The sequence below is a fragment of the Triticum aestivum genome, chromosome 6D (assembly GCF_018294505.1).
Source record: "Triticum aestivum cultivar Chinese Spring chromosome 6D, IWGSC CS RefSeq v2.1, whole genome shotgun sequence".
In the NCBI taxonomy this organism is placed as follows: Eukaryota; Viridiplantae; Streptophyta; class Magnoliopsida; order Poales; family Poaceae; genus Triticum; species Triticum aestivum.
In genome coordinates this window covers 310,249,508-310,262,965 of record NC_057811.1, presented here as the reverse complement: position 1 = coordinate 310,262,965, position 13,458 = coordinate 310,249,508, and the positions used below count along the sequence as shown (strand labels likewise).

Genomic DNA, 13,458 nt, shown 5'->3' with positions numbered 1-13,458 from the left:
TGCTCACGGTGGCGCCACCACACTCCGCCTGCTTCCCCCCAATCGTTTGCGGCTTTACGTGGAAGGTCTTGAGCCAAAAGCCGAAGTGTGGAGGGACTCGAAGGAAGGCCTCGCACGTGACGATAAACGCCGAGATAAGCAGAACAGAGTTCGGGGCCAGATCATGAAAATCCAGCCCGTAGTAGAGCATGAGCCCTCGAACAAAGGGACTAAGGGCAAAGCCTAACCCTCGGAGGAAGTGGGAGATGAACACGACCCTCTCGTCGGATCTGGGGGTAGGGATAACCTGCCCTTTGGCAGGGAGCCGATGGAGGATTTCTGCAGTCAGATATCTCACCGCCCTAAGCTTTGCAGTGTCCTCCTCTGTAACAGAAGAAACCACCCACCGACCGGGAAGGCTGGATCCGGACATGACTAAGACTTGTGGTGGTCGAAACTTGGGTTTTAGAACTCGAGATAGCAAGGGCTGAGGAAGAAGCAAACGTGGAAGAGAAAAAGGACGGGCGTGCACCCCTTTATAAAGGTCGTGAGTATCTAAACGTCTACTCCTGGGCCTTCAAACTTGCCTGTTTCCAAGGAGTTGTACCACAGAGACGGTTGGGTTACCCACGTCTGTGTTGATGAGAATCCCTTAATAAGGGGGACACGATCTCGACTTGGATAAGACGTGCCAATAAAGCCGCGCCTCGAAACCCGGGGCTGCAGGCTAACAACGGTTTGAAATTATGACCGGGCAGACGTAATGTCATGCTGTAAAAAGTTGTCAGCGGATTGGACTCGTGGAATATTATATTCTCTCTGCGGTTGTGTGTGGTGCTTGTGTTACAGGTCCGGACACGTTCAATACGTCCGAAGACTATCTTGGAGTTCAGAAGGAGGAACCCGCCTTGCAATGCCGAAGACACATCTACGCGCCGGATACCTTGTCATTGAAGCCAGGTTCAGGGGCTACTGAGGGAGTCCTGGACTAAGGGGTCCTCGGGCGTCCGGCCTGTTGGCCATAGGCCGGACTGATGGGCTGTGAAGATACGAAGACCAAAGACTGCACCCGTGTCCGGAGGGGACTCTCCTTGGCGTGGAAGGCAAGCTTGGCGACCAAATATGTAGATTCCTTTCTTTGTAACCGACCTTGTGTAACCCTAGATCCTCCCGGTGTCTATATAAACCGGAGGACTTAGTCCGGAGGGGAGATATACATTACCATAGTCATACAGGCTAGACTTATAGGGTTTTAGCCACAACGATCTCGTGGTAGATCAACTCTTGTAATACTCATATTCATCAAGATCAATCAAGCAGGAAGTACGGTATTACCTCCATAGAGAGGGCCCGAACCTGGATAAACATTGTGTCCTCCGTCTCCTGTTACCATCGACCTTAGACGCACAGTTCGCGACCCCCTACCCGAGATCCGCCGGTTTTGACACCGACAAGGGGTGTGACGTGGCGGCCGGGGTGGTGGAGCGGCGGCAAAGGCAAGAGAGAGAAGTTGAAGTAGAGAAAATGGGAGGATGGAGGCGCGGGGTCCGGGAGGGGTTTTGGGTGGGCCGAAGGTGTTAGAGTCCTACGTGGTTGCTGTCGGGACTCCCGCAAAGCTCTCAGTTTATCTCGAGCTTGCCGAAAAAAGTACGTCCGGACCGCTCGGCGGACTGATACAGGTCCGCGTTGGACGGCTAAACACGTCCGAACCGACAGTTGCAGGCGGTTGATTGTCCGCTTTGGAGATGCCCTGAAAGCGTCGTCTTCTCTTCTCTTTCGTGCATAGATCAACCGATATATCGTGACATACTAGGTATCTTACATATCGCACGTTTTGTACGAGACGCGACTATAGCGCGTCATTACTTCTCACTCCAAACAATAGTAATCGCTCGATGCGACAATCCCGTACTCGCGCCTCACCCCTCTCTGTACATATGTTCATCGAACCGTCGTCTTCCATCTCTCGCCACAATCATTCTCCTCGTTAGTGTTATTTCCGCCTTTCGCCCCCTCCGCCTTATCTTCTTCGACGACTTCAAGATCGATTGTCACTTCCAGTTGGCGGAGCGCCGCCATGATGCCACGGCGGCACCGCCCCGCTGTGGCTCGCACTTACACCCCCATGGTTGCATCTTATGCCCCTCTTTTTTGGGAAAGAAAAACAAAATTTTGACCTTTCTTATTATTGATTGATGTGCAGGATGGCCGAAAACCTAGCGGAAATTGCCAAATCGGCCAGAGCGAGGGGCGTGGCATCGTCGGACTGCCTGCTCCAAGCAACCTTCCACCCCCATGGTTTGCATCTTGTGTCCCTTGTTTTTGAGGAAAGAAATTCACATTTTTGCCCCTTCTTATTATTGATTGATGGTTTGGTGTGCAGGAGGGCCAAAAACCTAGGAAAAATAGCCAAATCGGCCAGAGCGAGGGGCGTGGCAACCATCGGGCCGCCCGATCCAAGCAAGCGACGGCCGAGAGCTCCCCAGGGTGCTGCGTGCACTGCCCCGCGGCGGCGGCGGCTCCGGCTCGGACGCAAGGCCGCCCAAAAGCGGAGCAGGATCGCCCCCGACGCGTCCGTGGGCAAAATTGGCAGGCCGCGCCCGCGCCGAAGTGGCCCAAACCCCCCCATAAATCGCCCGCCGATTCCAAACACCGCTCCACTCCACCGCCCCCTCGCAAGGCCGAGCCACAGAGAGCCGCACCGAAATCGCGTCCCGTCGTGCAAAGGGAGCGGGGGGTTGGGAGCGGGACAAATCTCCCTCGTCACCACCTCCACCACCACCGTCCACCGCCACCCCCCTCTCGCCCCCTCAAGCCTTGCCCCTCGCGCGGGAGGGACGCCGTGTCCTCCTGCCCCCACCGCGCCGCGAGGGGAAACCCTAGCGGCTGCAGATCTCCGGGCAGGCGCCCCGATCCGGGCGGCCCGCGCCCCGATTCGGCCCTCCCGGCGCCTCAAATGGCGGCGGACGGGGCGGACAGCGACCTTGAGGAGCAACTCAAGGATGTCGGCGCCCGCCTGCAGGAGGCGCCCGACGACTCCGACGGCCTGCTCAAGCTCCTCTACGTGAGCCTTCTCTCTCAACTTTGTGTGTTTATCTTGTTTGGTTCTCTGTGTCCGTTACGGCTGTATGTAGGGTTTGTCGTTGTGGTTGTATCGCTTTCGGATGATTGTAATAAGCTTTATGTTTACCTTGTCGCTGCTTCTCTAGATTTTGTCCAATTCTTGGTTCGGGCAAAAAAGGAGTGTTTTCAGTCATTGGTAGAGCGTCATCTATTGTTGGGCACCGATATGTACATGATTATGTCTATCTATTGTTAGATAGAGGTGTTAGCTAACTTGAAATCCACCCTGCTCTTCAGAATTGGAGTAACTGCCGGGTCTGATTATGCCAGCGGCTATTATAGCTTAAACTTGCTCATGTGATTTAACAAGTTGATCTTTTTCTATATGCAGGACGTCGAGAAATATCTGTTGAGAGTGGAGCAATCACCTGCAGCAAGCACATTTGCTGCTGTTCGCCCAGCAATGGATGCCCTGATCAAGAATGAACTTTTGACTCACCCTAACGCCGAGGTCAAACTTGCTATAGCATCTTGTATATCTGAGGTTACAAGAATCACTGCACCCGAGGCTCCGTATGATGACAATATTATGAGGGTACTGTGTCTTTCCTGATTATAAGATTTATTTATTCTCTATCCTGTATCCTGACCTGTGCTGTCTACTTTGTCAGGATTTGTTTTCCATAATTGTGGGGACTTTTCAGAATTTAGATGATATCGAGAGCCCGTCCTTTGCGAGGAGGATTTCAATTCTTGAGACTGTGGCAAAGGTCCGGTCGTGCGTGGTCATGTTAGACCTTGAGTTGGATGATCTGATTCTGCAGATGTTTAACCATTTTTTCACAACTGTGACGTAAGAAGCCACTTCTCGTTATTCACCTTAAGTTTATCTATTTCTACTTCTTGCTAGTTTCTGGGTATGTTTACTAAGTTTTGCTAAGCTATGTTGCTATTCTCCTGACATGTGTAAGGTGTTATTGTACTTGCCTAAAATGTTTTTTTCTTATGTGTTTTTAATGGACAAATTCTTAGATAATATGCGGTACCTGTCCTGTACATTTTTTCTTAACAATCTAGCAGAATTATCAGATCCTGGTATCTTATTCAATGTTTTTGCTAAAAGAAGATTCTAACTTTATTTATTTAAACTCATTAAACTAACACTAAGCTGCCAATATTATAGCGGTTGTTGTTTTGCAAGTTGCTAGCATTGCCTTTCTTATGTTGGAAAATGCTGCATTCCCCTTCCTGGTAATTGTAATAGTTGTTAAAAGAGATGCACTTTCTTTTACATTGATATGTTTGTTCAATTAAATTAACATGATGATGGTACGTGAGGCGTTATCATTTTAGATGTACCCATCGTATTTTTCTGGACTGATTCTAATGGAAATTACCTTTTGTCATCCTGTGTTCAGATCAAACCAACCAGAAATTGTCATATCATCTATGGTAACAACAATGAAACTTGTAATAGATGAGAGTGAAGAAATACAGACAGCGCTTGCATCGTATCTTCTTCAAAAGGCTAGAAATGAGGAGAGGGTATATCATTTCAACTTTCTTCACGCTGATAATATGGATTTACCTTGCCCAAGCAAGGAGGGAGGTTCACATATACTAATTTTTTTTGTTTTATGTTCCCAGGAAACTTCTCCAGCATCTTTTGAACTTGCAGAGAAGGTGATCAGCTCATGTGAAGATGGGAAGCTAAAACCAATATTCCTGCAGTTACTTCAAGTTCAAGGCAATCCCTTGGATGAATACAGCAAAATTGTCACGCTGGTTTGTGAAGGTGATAAGGTTGTCAGGGAAGACAACAATGTTGATCCTTCTGGGAAGGACACGGTCAGTAATATTACTTGCATGTCATAACTATTATTACGAGATACTTTCATTTCGTTAGATTTTGGATTGTCGTATGATTATTACAGGTGTAAATCATCATGCTTATAATAATATCTTAGTATGTTGTCTGATGTGTCTGTAATTCATAAATGCTCTCAGTTCTCTTGAATAGACTGAGAGGGGTCACATGGATGATGAAACTGTGATTTGTTTTAGCATGTATGATGAATTTAACATCCTGATCTGAGTAATACTTAACAAATAGTTCATTTGATCCCTGAAAAGGATAATATGTTGGCTGTATGGTGTTTGTGTGGATGCACCTGTTCATACCTTTGAGTTTTCACATTCAGGTGGATGATGGCAAACTTTCGGAAAGGACTATTTCTGATGAACTGCCTCAGGTATGTTTCTATATCCATGGAAGGGGATCCCTTGTTGAAATGATTGATAGTACAGCAACACATCTCTATTTCCAGGAATCTTCAAAACTGGAGCAAGATGGTACTCCGACTACTGCTATTAGTAGTGGTGCAACTCTGGTTGATAATGGTGAGGCTAATCAAGGACTAGCGTCTCCAAAAGGACCAGCGTCTCCAAAGGGATCAGCGTCTCCAAAGAGACCAGTGTCTCCAAAGGGACCAGTGTCTCCAAAAGGACCAGCGTCACCAAAAGGACCAGCGTCACCAAAAGAGAAGCCTGAACAGCCTGAAGACACAAAAGATGCTGATCAGTTGAAATCTGCTAATGAAGGTGTAGAACCTGTTGATGCAAAGCCCAAGAAGCCATCTGATCTTGATTCAGACAAAGACCTGAAGCTCAAACCCTGCAAGTCTGTGGCTACTCCACACTCTAATGTTGATGTTGACAAAGAGGCTCATGTAGTATCTGGAGAGTTATCTGCAGACAAGAAGGTAGTAAATGGAGTGGCTGATAATGTACCAAAGCGTGCTGATACCACACCCGATGTAGTTAAGCCAAAACGAGGCCGACCTCCTGGACCAAAGTCATCAGAGAAAAAGGCTGCTAGAAATAACCAATCTTCAGATTTAGATTTGAAGAAGACTGAGGAGGCTATGGATTCAACTGGGAAGTTAATAAAGCGATCAGCTAAGGATGATATCAAAGCTTCCACAAAAAAGACTGGTGAAGGAGAATCATCAAAGAAGCAGCAAAAACCCAGTTTGAAACAGCACAAGGAAGAAATCCTCTCTGAGGAGGACACCACCAAGGATATGACTCTAAAGGTTATTCTCTTACCAGTTGTTGATTTTTGTACACATATTCATGGTGTCTGCTGTTAACAGTTCTTTGCCTGCATTATCCGATCTTTATAAATTTCTGTGGATTTATATTTTTGTGTATCCTGCAACTTTAATTTCATGTATGTTCCTCAAAACTGTCCTTTACTAATATAATTAAATTACCTGTACTTAAGTTAATGCTAGTATATCATATCAGTAATTTGTTGTGGTTCAATGGCTGGTATGATATGCTCTCTTGCTGGAAGTTCTAATCTAGAGCTCAGTGGCATGAGATATCAGCAATTCATATGACCCTTCAACTTGAATTTAGTAAATGTGATATCATACTTTAGTTGTTTATAACAGTTTGATTCATATACCAATTGTTTCATTGCAATACAGGAAATGGTCTCTCCAAAGTCTCTGACCAAGGGGTCAGGTAGAACCAAGGGTCAAAGTGGGGAGAATAATGTGGTGAAGAGGAAGCGTGAACAAGATACTGAAGAGGTATTCATTCTTAGTCACATGTGCAAATGGAACTATCATAATCCACCGCAATTCCAAACACAGCCTGTGTTTGTTTTATCTAAATGATATGATACTTGAACCTTTTACGCTCTTGTTAGACTCCTCGCTCAAGGAAGGACAAAGGTCTGGATGGAAGTCTAGTTGGTGCAAGGATCAAAGTATGGTGGCCAGACGATGAGATGTAAGTGGGGGTGAATATTACATGCGTCTGAAATGTAGCCTGTCCTTAAGATGATCAATTCCTGGATTCTCCAATTGTAGAAGGTTTAGTCGTTGTTACTAGTACACTGTTAACCTAAATGAAATAGTTGTAGAGATACTACATGCCATTATTAGCTCAGTTCTTATGACTACAGTATGCCTTGTTATGTTGAACACTTCTAAATCTACAGCATAGATGCTTTGGCTTCCTTTCATCAAATGACACATAAATTAATATTCTCGTTCAGATTTTGGAAAGTCTGTTATCTGTTTAAACTTGAGCCATCTCGGCTCGTTGTTGATGGATCTACCTGGCTGATGCATTTTGGTGCCCTGCTATTTTGCTATTCATTTTAGATTAGATTTTGAAAGCCTTTATTTATATTTGCAGGTTTTACAAGGGTGTTGTTGATTCATTTGATACCCATTCCAAAAGGCACAAGGTCAGTACACTGTTTTATCTCCCTGCAGTGGCTATTTGGTTTACATGGAGCACTAATTTTGATTCAAAGTCCATTGTTCAATTTCTTTTTTCCTTTTCTCTTTTGGCTCTCGTGCTTTTTGGAGCATAGGTTGCATATGATGATGGAGATGTAGAGGTACTGCTGCTTAGGGATGAAAAATGGGATTTCATCAGTGAGGTATGCACATGTTATTCACCTCATGATAATGTTAGGACAATGTTTTATTCCCTTGTTTCTGAGTAACTGTTATTTTTGCAGGAAGAAGGCAAAACTCCTGATGTACCATCTGAGATGTAAGCAAAATCATTTTCATCATTCTTGTATACCTGCAGCTTCCAAATTGCCTGTCTAATTTGCCAGTAGCTAAATTGATTCATGCAATCCTATTGTATTGAGAACCAATATGCACAAGTGCACTTAAGTGGCTAATAACTCAAACCTGACAGGGTCACTATTGTAGGCGTTGATGTCACTATGTTGAGAATACTGCTCATATGCATAATTTCAGCTTCGCGGGCATGGTGCAAGTTCTTATATTCACTTATATAGAACCTGATTCCTGTCTACCGTGTCTATCAATGCTGGGCATTTGTTATTCTGTGTTGATTTGATAGTATCAGTCCAGTGCTAGCGGACTTCGCGAAGTCGACTAACAATACAGTGTATAGTGGATGCGGTACTGGCAGCATGATAATCAGATTCCAAATCTTCCATATTGGAATTGCTATTGATTTCAGTAAAATCTTAAACAATCAGGGAAAGTTTTGTCCTTGGCCAATTGAAACCACAAACTTGGCTCACCTTACTACCGGCCAGTGGCCCCAGTTCTGAGCACTGTTAATTTTGATGTGTTTGACCAAAGCTAGATATGTTGTTGTGCACTGCCCTAATCCCAAGGAGGTCATTTGTTAAATTTGTGTTACTGATTTCTCCAAGCAGACGCCGTGGCAGAAAAGGGAGAGGAATCACGCTGCTACCAGTGAAGGAAGAAAAAATAGAAACACCTAAAAGGTTAGTAATGAACACATATAGAAGAAGCCTTATTTCTGAGACTTGTTTGTGTAGGGCTCGTCTGAGACATGTTTTTCTCATGGTGGCAGTGACGGAGTGGAGCTTCCAAAGAAAAGAGGCCGTCCGAAAGGTTGGCGCCCCAACAATGGTGGTACACCGTCTACAACTCCAAGCAAATCGAAGGGGAAAACTGCTGTCAAGGATGCCAAGGGGACACCTAAAACTGCCGTTGAGATTAAGAAAGAAGGCAAGGAGAAAGCCACTGGATCAGCTAACAAGACGAAGGATGATTTAGCTAAAGACAGCAGCAACCAGAAGCTGAAGGAGGTTGGGAGCAAATCTGGCGATGGATCTGTGAAGGGTAGGCCTGGGCGGAAACCAAAAAGCGCTGCCACTACTACTCCAGTGGCGGGTAGTGGATCTGGATCTGTTCAAGAGAAGCGGAAGGATAAGGAGGAGAAAGAAGAGGCTGAGGCATCTGAAATGGAGCAGGAGGCATCTGGCAAGGGGGCGTCTTCAACTGGAAAGAAGCGCAGAAGGAAGGCTTAGGCTTGAACCAACCAACCGTGAACTTCCCCTGTAAATGGGTTCGCTCTCATCATGGCACCGTTGTATGGATTGTAAACTCCTTGGTCGTCGTTGTTTTTTACCTTACCTATTGAATTTGTCTGTCTGCTGACTGGGCACCATCGTCATTGTCTGTGTCTGTTGTAGTTAGGGGGCTGTGGCTGTGGCAGGAAACATCTGCAGTAGCTGTAATGTTTAGTCGTGACTTTGTATTGTGGGATGCATGATGTGATGCCGCAGAGCCTCAAGGGAACATCTAGTTTGTGTCGGATGTTGTTGTAGCCAGCTTATTCATGTTCTATTTATATAGGCTATATTTGGTCATCGACTTGTTTTTTGTGGCAGATGTGCCGGTTTCTTTTCTTTGTCTATCCTTTGTGTGTATGCAGGGTTGACCGGAGCACAACGAACGGCATGTTGTTTTGGATTGGAGAGATGATGCTTGTACCATCATCAATTCATCAGTGGTACTCCTATGTTTATACTTACCTTTCTTATGTTTTGCAGTGCCTTGCTAACGACAGTGGTTCACGTCCATGTCACGCGTGCATGCTCTGCTGCCTATCTCTCTATCTTCAGAGACTTTCAGAGCCGACGGATGTTGGTGGGCAAGCGCACGTTTTGCACTTTGAGCATCGCCGACTGACTTGCACGGATGTCTCTACAACGTGATTCAACAAGGCCTCCTGCCTTGCAAGTATGATCTCCTCCCATCCTGCGCACCTGTCAAATTTTTATCAGAGTAGAGACTACTATTTCCTCGTGTACCCAGTCAATGTACAAGCGGTGAAGTAGTACTACTACTATAGACTTGGTCGTTCCTTCTCACGTGACTTCCGGGTCAACAATTCCACCATCGAAACATATCCAAAGTCCACTAGTGGTCAACTCACACTTGTAAAAGGTAACTGGCCACCAAGAATTTGGAACGCGTCGAGGGTTGCTTGCAGTGGTTCCAGTCTCCTAATCGTTCAAGCAGACAAAATAGAATCACAAACAAAAGAATTAACTGGATTAGGCTGCATCCCTGTACATAACGAGTTAGTGGGATTAGGCCGCAGCCCTCGTTTAACATATGCCTCAGTGGTGGTCGTTTTATAAATTAGCCCTGCTCTGCACTTGGTCAAAACGCTCGAAATTCCTCTTTCAAAGAAGAAATGACGTGAAGGTTACCCGGCACTAGCCAGAGTCGACCGAGACGAGCCCTAAATGCGTGGCCCGGTCAGCTCAAGGCCCTTCTGCTTGGTCCAGCCATTGTCTTTGCACGAACTTCCGTATCTCTCCATGGTATCTCTTATGTCTCACACAGGCTTGATTGTTTAAAAGACAATAATTGTTTGCTAGTATTTTTGTGTATTATTATTTTTTTATGTCAAATTGATAGATTATTGCCTTAAATCACTCGCTTCCCAATATTCATACAACAAATGAATTACATGATTAAGAACATGTTAGATAGTATTTCACATAAAAAATTCAGTTTTTATCATTTACCTATTCGAGGACGAGCATAAATTAAGTTTGGGGATGCTGATACGTCTTCAAAGTATCTATAATTTTTGATTGTTTCATGCTATTATATTATCACTTTTGTACGCTTTATTTGTTATTTTATATGGACTAAACTATTAACTTAGTATCCAGTGCCCCCCCCCCCCCGTCGTAAAATAATAATAATTTAGTGCCTAGTGTCAGTTCCCGTTTTCTGCATGTTTTTTGTTTCACACGAAATCCATATCTACAGAAGTCCAAACACGACAAGACTTTTAACTTAGTGCCAAACCCTCGAAGCTTCGGGGCAAGACCAGAATACCCACGAGGTGGCCATAAGGCAGGGGGCGTGCCCTAGGGGGTAGGGTGCGCCTCCTGGATTATGGGCCCCTCATGACTCCGTTTGACCTAATTCTTGGCCTATAATTCTCATATATTCAGAAACCTCTAAAGCAAGACCCAAACCAATTCTTGCGCCTTCGGAAACTTCTGTTCCAAAGCGACCCCACCTGGAGCCCTATTCCGATACTCTGTCGGAGGAGGAAACCATTGGGGAGACAATCTTCATCAACCTTGCTGCCTCCATGATGATATGTGAATAGTTCCTTCAGGACCTACGGGTCCATAGTAGTAGCTAGATATATTCTTCTCTCTCTTTTGATCTTTAATACAATGATCTCCTGTGAGATCAATTTGATGCAATCTTTGCAGTTAGATTATTCATTGATTTATTTAAGTCCTTTGGGATCTCTTTGATTGTGTAATTTATAATCATGCATTTCTCTCTGATCTATCCGTCTTCTTTGGCCAACTAGATTGATTTATCTTCAGCGGGAGAGGTGCTTGGTAGTAGGTTCAATCTTGCGGTGATCTTGCTCTGTGAGAGGAGGGGTGATAAGGCACATATTGTATTGTTGCTACTAAGGGTAAAATGATGTGGTTTGGTCATATTAGTTGATCTTATTATGTCTATATTATGTCATCTTGTTTAATGCGTTACTCTGTTTGTCATGAATTTACTACTTTGAGATGCATGCTGGATAGTGGTCATGGGATGGAGTAATAGTAGTAGACGTCAGCAAATTTAACGATCTACTTAATAAGATCATCACAGACGTAATGCCTATATATTGATTATGCCTTGGATGATCATCATAACATGCGCTATTCTGTCAATTTGCCCAACAGTAATTTGTTTACCCACCAATGCTATTTATGAAAGAGATGCCTCTAGTGAACCTACGGCCCCCGGGTCCATTCTCAATTATTATAAAGCGATTCTACAATTTTTTTGCTGTTTTAATTTACTTTTATTTTACTTTTGTTATTATACCTATCACTGCCAGATTTGATACTTGCAACTGGCAAGAACAAGGGGAGTGACGACCCCTTTGCCTTTGTTGGGTGCGAGCATTTGCTTTGTGTGTGTGCAAGTACTGCTAATGTTGTCTGTGTGTCGTCTCCTTCTGGTTCGATAACCTTGGTTCTTAACTGAGGGAAATACTATATGCTACTATAGTACATCACCATTCCTCTTCGGGGAAATCCAAAAACTATCATAAGTACCCGAAGAATTTCTGGCGCCGTTATAGGGGAGGCTTCACCAGACAAACCACGTGCCTACGCACAAACTTATCAATTTATTTGTTTTTCATCTTCTTTGCCTTTTGCCTTTTATTTTCCTTCGTTCTTTTGTTTGCAAAATAAAATAAAATCAAAAATACCAAAAATATTTGTGTTCTATCTTTTGCTCGCTATCATGGCCGGCTCTTCTGTGGTCACTCTCTCCCCCCATATTGACGTGCTTTATTTTAAACAGAGACAAGGGGAGAGTTTGAAAGATGCATGGTTCAGACTAATGTATTTGTATCGCAATTCCACTATAAAAAGTGATATAAAATTTTTTCTTAGAAATTTCTATGTGGCGCTAACTATGCCTAACAGACAAATATTGGATTTTGCCGCTACAGGAAATTTTATTGAAAGTGATAATACTTCCTATGAAATGATAGAAGGAATAGTGGGGGTTCTCCGTTTACTCAAGAGGGAATTCAAATTTTAGAGAAACTAGGGGACATGCAGAAAAATATGTCTGATTTACAAAAATTTGATGAACCTCTTAGAATCCTTAGTTCCAATCTCAATCGGATGAATTCACTTCTTACTACTTGCAACAAAAGGCTTGATACTCTTGAAAACAAAATTGCCTTGATAAAAAGTTTTGAATTGCCTGTGGATCCTAGTTTGGAAATTAATGGGAAGCATAAAGAGCCTCCCGGGTTTGAAAAGAATCCCGCGAATGTCGTTAAGCTAAAAGATGACAATACTTGATATCATGCATTATGCCTAGCTAGGGGCATGAAACAATAGTGCTTGTTGAGAGGCAACCCAATAATTATTCTATATTTTTGTTTTTGTTTTAGTGAGTCAACATGATTATTGCTACTGTAGTAATTGTATTTATATCCTTTCATTTGTTTTTCGTGCCAAGTAAAGCCTTTGGGATAGTTTAGATGCTTGTTGATTTGATTCTATGCAGAAACAGAAAGTTTTGCGTCCAGTAAGTGAATTTTTTCTCTGTACTGGAGCATGATAAAATGATGAATTTTTTACACAGTATTGGATTACAAATACTCTATGTTTTACTTTATTTTTTAAAATTATTTGGAGTTACAGAAGTATGACCAAAAATGCATCTTTACACGTTGTTCTGTTTTTGACAGATTCTGGTTTTATTGCATAGTGTGCTTATTTTAAAGTTTATATGGATTATATTGGGGCTATAAGTCGTAGAAGTGATAGAATACAATAGGTATTATGTGGGAACAATTATGAATCTTGTCTTAACATTACCGAAGTGAATGCTTTATTCTTTATCATACTAACCTATCTCACGAGTTCCGTTAAGTTTTATGTGGCCGAAGTTTTCAGGTTTTAGGTGAGATGGCGATGGAAGGAGAATAAGGAGTGACAAGAGCCTAATCTTGGGGATTCCCAAGGCATCTCAAAGTAATATTCAGGGAAGACTCAAGCGTCTAAGCTTGGGGATGCCCCGGAAGGCA

At 43.7% G+C, this 13,458-nt stretch overlaps 1 protein-coding gene across 1 annotated transcript; it reads left to right on the top strand.

Annotated features, from left to right (window-relative positions):
- Window positions 1–2,631: 2,631 nt before the first annotated feature.
- On the top strand, window positions 2,632–9,229 carry LOC123144807 (neurofilament heavy polypeptide). Its single transcript, XM_044564043.1, has 14 exons — window positions 2,632–3,043; window positions 3,434–3,637; window positions 3,714–3,895; window positions 4,461–4,587; window positions 4,690–4,890; window positions 5,244–5,294; window positions 5,370–6,137; window positions 6,537–6,641; window positions 6,761–6,843; window positions 7,255–7,306; window positions 7,436–7,504; window positions 7,586–7,620; window positions 8,267–8,338; window positions 8,428–9,229. Exons 1-14 carry the CDS (start codon window positions 2,936–2,938, stop codon window positions 8,885–8,887), a joined length of 2,517 nt encoding a protein of 838 aa, XP_044419978.1. The 5' UTR covers window positions 2,632–2,935; the 3' UTR covers window positions 8,888–9,229.
- Window positions 9,230–13,458: the final 4,229 nt, after the last annotated feature.

Excerpts from the sequence above, each read along its gene's own strand:
- LOC123144807 (XM_044564043.1), top strand. The coding sequence starts at position 2,936 with ATGGCGGCGGACGGGGCGGACAGCGACCTTGAGGAGCAACTCAAGGAT. Across the intron at positions 3,638-3,713 it reads ATGATGACAATATTATGAGG|GATTTGTTTTCCATAATTGT; the intron begins GTACTGTGTCTT and ends CTACTTTGTCAG. Across the intron at positions 7,621-8,266 it reads CCTGATGTACCATCTGAGAT|ACGCCGTGGCAGAAAAGGGA; the intron begins GTAAGCAAAATC and ends TTCTCCAAGCAG.